The sequence below is a fragment of the Tupaia chinensis genome, unplaced genomic scaffold (assembly GCF_000334495.1).
Source record: "Tupaia chinensis unplaced genomic scaffold, TupChi_1.0 Scaffold147003_1, whole genome shotgun sequence".
Lineage (NCBI taxonomy): Eukaryota > Metazoa > Chordata > Mammalia > Scandentia > Tupaiidae > Tupaia > Tupaia belangeri.
In genome coordinates, this window is record NW_006206856.1 from 1,651,291 (window position 1) to 1,655,446 (window position 4,156).

Below are 4,156 nucleotides of genomic sequence, written 5' to 3' on the forward strand. Positions count from 1 at the left end.
CCGCCACTTTTATGAAAGCAGACCCTCTCGGCGGCCAGGCGGCCAGCATGGAGTGTGAGGGCTGCTCAGCTCTGCCCTGCCCCTCGGTGCCGTTACAGTTCCATGGGCAGCAGTTTTCCTGGCTCTGTCCTGCGACCCAGGTTCGGGGCCCTCAGCCCTGGCAAGTGTTTAGAAGGGACCAGACAGCAGGCAGTACACCTTCCGCCCGAGAGGGATGATGCGGGGGTTTATAGCCGCTGTGGAGAGGAAACTCCTCCCTGAACGGTTCATGTTTTCTTAAACGTATGAAAGGCAGGTTCTCTTTCCTTTGGACCAAGGCCCTGTGTCCTTGTGGAGCCCAGGAAACGGGCAAAACCTCTTGGGAAACTCCAGGGTGAGATGAGTCTGACCCCCTGCTGAAGCACCCGGCTGTGTTCTCAGCGGACTCGTCCCAGGGCTGGAGTGTGTCTGGCATGCCGCAGGCTCTCGGCCAACCTCTACCAAGGGAAATGGGATGATGAGTAACCGACATGGCTGGGGACCGACCTGAGTGAGTGCCGGACTGGGCACAGACATCGCTGCCCCTCTGGGGACACTCTCTCCAAAGCCAGAGGGGTTGGCAGGTTTTCACAGCCTGTCTGGGAGCCTGTGTGTGAGGCCGGCCCTGGGCCTGGCCCTGGCCCAGGAAGCTTGCGGCACTGCAGCAGCTGGGGCATCGTGCAGGCCAGGTAGCCAGGGCCAGGGCCAGGCCAGCCACCGTGCTGGTGTGCAGGCGAGGCCAGGGGAGCAGGGGCTTAGCCTCAGAACCACGCACACAGTGGCCCAAATGGGTCAGGTGCCAAGCAGTGCTGGACACCCACCGAGCTGTCTGTACTGGGTGTCGGCCTTCCACTCGCAGAGGCGAAAATGGCTCGGAGGTGTAGAACTGTCGCTGCTCATGATTGCCCTGAGCCAAATCCCCAGGAGACCCATTTCTTACTGAGACAGCCAGTGACCCTCCTGGGCTCAGGGCACTTTCCTCCCAACTTTGGTCCCCTGCCAGCCTGGGAAGCCCCTCGGTACAGGAGTGAAGGACCCAAGTAGAGGGCCTTCATTTACAGGTGCGGTTCTCGGCTCCGGAGTGGAGAGGTGACGGTCTCTAGTTGCATATGGTCTGAGCCTGGCCCAGATAAGGAAGCCCATTCCGCTCCAGAACTCCTGACGTCTAAATGCCAGGGCACCAGGACTGGGGATTCCTGACCCTGGGTGGCCAAGGACTGTGGCCCTGCCGCCTGCTTTCCCTGCCCACAAGCGCCACAGGTGAACCAGCCAGTGCCAGGAGGAGCGGACGGGAAGGTTGTTCCAGCAGATGCCAGAGGCGGCCAGGCAGAGCTCCTGGGTGGGAGGGACCAACCCCGGCATTTGGGCAGAAGCCAGGGCAGCCCAGCAGCCGTCCATCCTCAGGTAGACCGCCCTTATTTTGCAGACGGTCTCCATCCTGGAGCAGCGGCTGACGCTGACGGAAGACAAGCTGAAGCAGTGTCTGGAGAACCAGCAGCTAATCATGCAGGGAACGACACCGTGATCGGGGGAGCACGAATCAGGAACACGTTCGATTGGGGGGAGCAGGCCAGGGATTTGTACCGTGGGACTTGGGTTAAAAATAAAAGGGTTTTGACTCTGCGGGGTCCCATCCTGTGCCAAGCCCCCAGGATTGCTGCCCGCACCAGGAGGCTCTCCACAGAAAGGACACGCGAGACCAGACTGCCAGGAGCGCGTTAGTTTAATGTCAAGGAGCCGTGCGAAAGTGTTTGCCACCTCTCTTGGGGAGGCGACCGGACACCTTGCCGTTCACTCATTTCAGCCACGTGATTGGCTTTCCCCACCCCTGCTATGGCCTAGAAACAGACCATTCACCGGTCGGAGGAGCCGGGGCTTTCTCCAAACCTGACAAAAGGCCCAAAGGGGGTCCATCGGATCAAGTTTGTCCAGAAAACCAGCCCCCTGGGGTGGGTGGCGGCTTCACATGGCGTTGGTTTCTGGGCCCACACGTTCACTGGGGCCTGGTGTCTTCCTCCCTGCAGCCGTGAGGGCCAAGGGAGCTGAAAATTAAAACTGCCTGAGCTTGTTGCAGGATTGGCTTGTTCTGGATGAGACCTAGTCCGTCCACCATCTCCAGGGCTCATTCAGGGAGAATGAAACAGTGACTTGGGAGAGCCCCTGCCCAAACCACCTGAGGCCCGGGATCCCCTTGTTGGCGGCAGTTCAGGGTCTTGGGGGAGCAGGGGCAGCCAGAGCACCTGCATACCACGCACCTCTCTCTGGCTGCACCCCCCGCAGGTGTTGGGAGCGCCCGAAGCCGGGGTACCTGCACTTCTATTTGCTCATGAGGGTTTCCTAGGTTCGTCCCTCGGCAGTGCTGGGACCAAGCCAGTGTTTGCTTGGCTTTGGCATCTTGGGGCCCCACCACCTGGGGAGGTCTGATCCCAATCACACCTGCCATGTCCGGAGTCTGGGGGGTGGTGTTAGGTCGTCCTGAGAGCTGTGCGTGCCGGGTGGGTACCACGGGTAGGGGTTCCCAGTTTCTACAGACTCCAGCGGGGAGCAGAGCCCAGATTCCTGGGCGCTCACTGACAAGGGACAGCCTGTGTGGAGTGACCAGCAAAGGGGGACCTGCCTTTCTTCAGCCTGCACTGTGTGGGCAGGGCCAGGCCTCAGGTTCTGCCTGTTGTCACTGCATCATCTTGACGTTGTGACCTAACCTCTCTGAGCCCAGATTCTGGTTCTTCCTGTGCATGATGGTCGTGCCATCCCAGGGAAGACCATTGCTCCCCTCCCACACCGGTCCCACCAGGACGGCTGGGCCTGCTGTCACTGACCCACTTCCTGTGGGCTGGAGGCGGGAAGAGCTGCTGGCTCAGGCCATCCTGCAGGCCTTCAGGGACCGCTGGTTCTTCCCTGTGGCCCTGCTCTGCGTGGGAGAGTCTGGCATGCCTGCTGCCCTGCACTGACAGGTGAGGCTCTCATCACCTCAGGAGGGGTAAGCTCCCCACCCCTGGAGGCTTTAAGGAGTCTGGGCAGCCATGGGTCAGCTGGCTCAGAGGGGCCGCAGCCTGTGAGGCCAGCTCATTGTCCCCTCCTGTGCAGCCCTCCTGCCACAGATCGGCCCTGGCCTGCCTGGGGTGGCATCCGACCTGGATTGGACCTGCCGGGTACTGGGCTCTGCCGATGTGAGCAGACAGCCCAGGCAGGGTCATCTCCAAACACAGATGATGGCCCCTGGTCAGGGGCAACAGGACGTGAGCAGGACCTTCAAGATGTTGTGGCAGCTCCTGCTCACAGGCCTGTTCAGGGCTGCCCCTGTCCCCATGTCCACTTGGCACCAGGGTCCCATTTGGGACTCTCCAGAAGGCCACCTTTGTTGGCATAGAAGCGTGGCCTTGACGGGAAGGGCCTGGGGTGCTGTGTGCTGTTTGTCTCTGGTGGCATCCTGCAGGCGGAAGCTCCACCAGTTACAGATGTGAACGACAGGAGGGGCACCCACTGCCCACACCCCTGCGCTCTATAGGATGATGGGGTATTCGTGCTGGGCCCAGCTGGATGTTTCTCAGAGGCAGGCCAGAGCCGAGGCCGAGCTTAGGAGGCCTACGCTCACACAGCCCTCAGTGGAGCCACCAGCCACCAGCCAGCCTCGGAAATTAAAATGACACAATGAAAATGGAAATGAAAATTGAAAATGAAAATTTAATTGAAATGAAAATTAAAATGAAACCTGCCCTTCTGGGCCAGCAGATGGTATAGCAGTTATGTTGCTGGACTCCCACATGGCCGATCTCGGTTCAAGTCCCGGACCCAGTGGCTTGAAAATCACGCTGGGTGCGATCCTGGGAGGAGAATGGAGGAAAAAGGATTGTCCCTCTCACTGTCTCTGTCTTTGTCTCTCTCTCTCCCGCAATGAGTACATGTACTCTAAAGCAAAAACCCTTTGGGGGTGGGGGTGGGGATAAACCCTGCCCTTCCAAGGCTGGGGGTCGTGTATATGACCATGCCAAACAGGGCTGAGCCGTGGAGGGACCCTAGGGTTCCTCCAGGGCCGAGTTCTTTCCCAAAGAGATACTCTCCTTGCTCATGTAAGGCCCAGCCGTATCTGGGGTACCAGGTACCTGGGGGTAGGGAACCAGAGCTCCTGGGGAAAACA

At 59.8% G+C, this 4,156-nt stretch overlaps 1 protein-coding gene across 1 annotated transcript in view; it reads left to right on the plus strand.

Annotated features, from left to right (window-relative positions):
* POC1A (POC1 centriolar protein A) overlaps positions 1-3,648 on the plus strand; it is a 79,527-nt gene extending 75,879 nt beyond the window's left edge. The window contains exon 11 of the mRNA XM_006169331.3: positions 1,445-3,648. Within this exon, the coding sequence (XP_006169393.1) occupies positions 1,445-1,543 (99 nt within the window). The 3' untranslated portion in view covers positions 1,544-3,648. The remainder of the gene's footprint in view (positions 1-1,444) is intronic.
* The last annotated feature ends 508 nt before the right edge of the window (positions 3,649-4,156 follow it).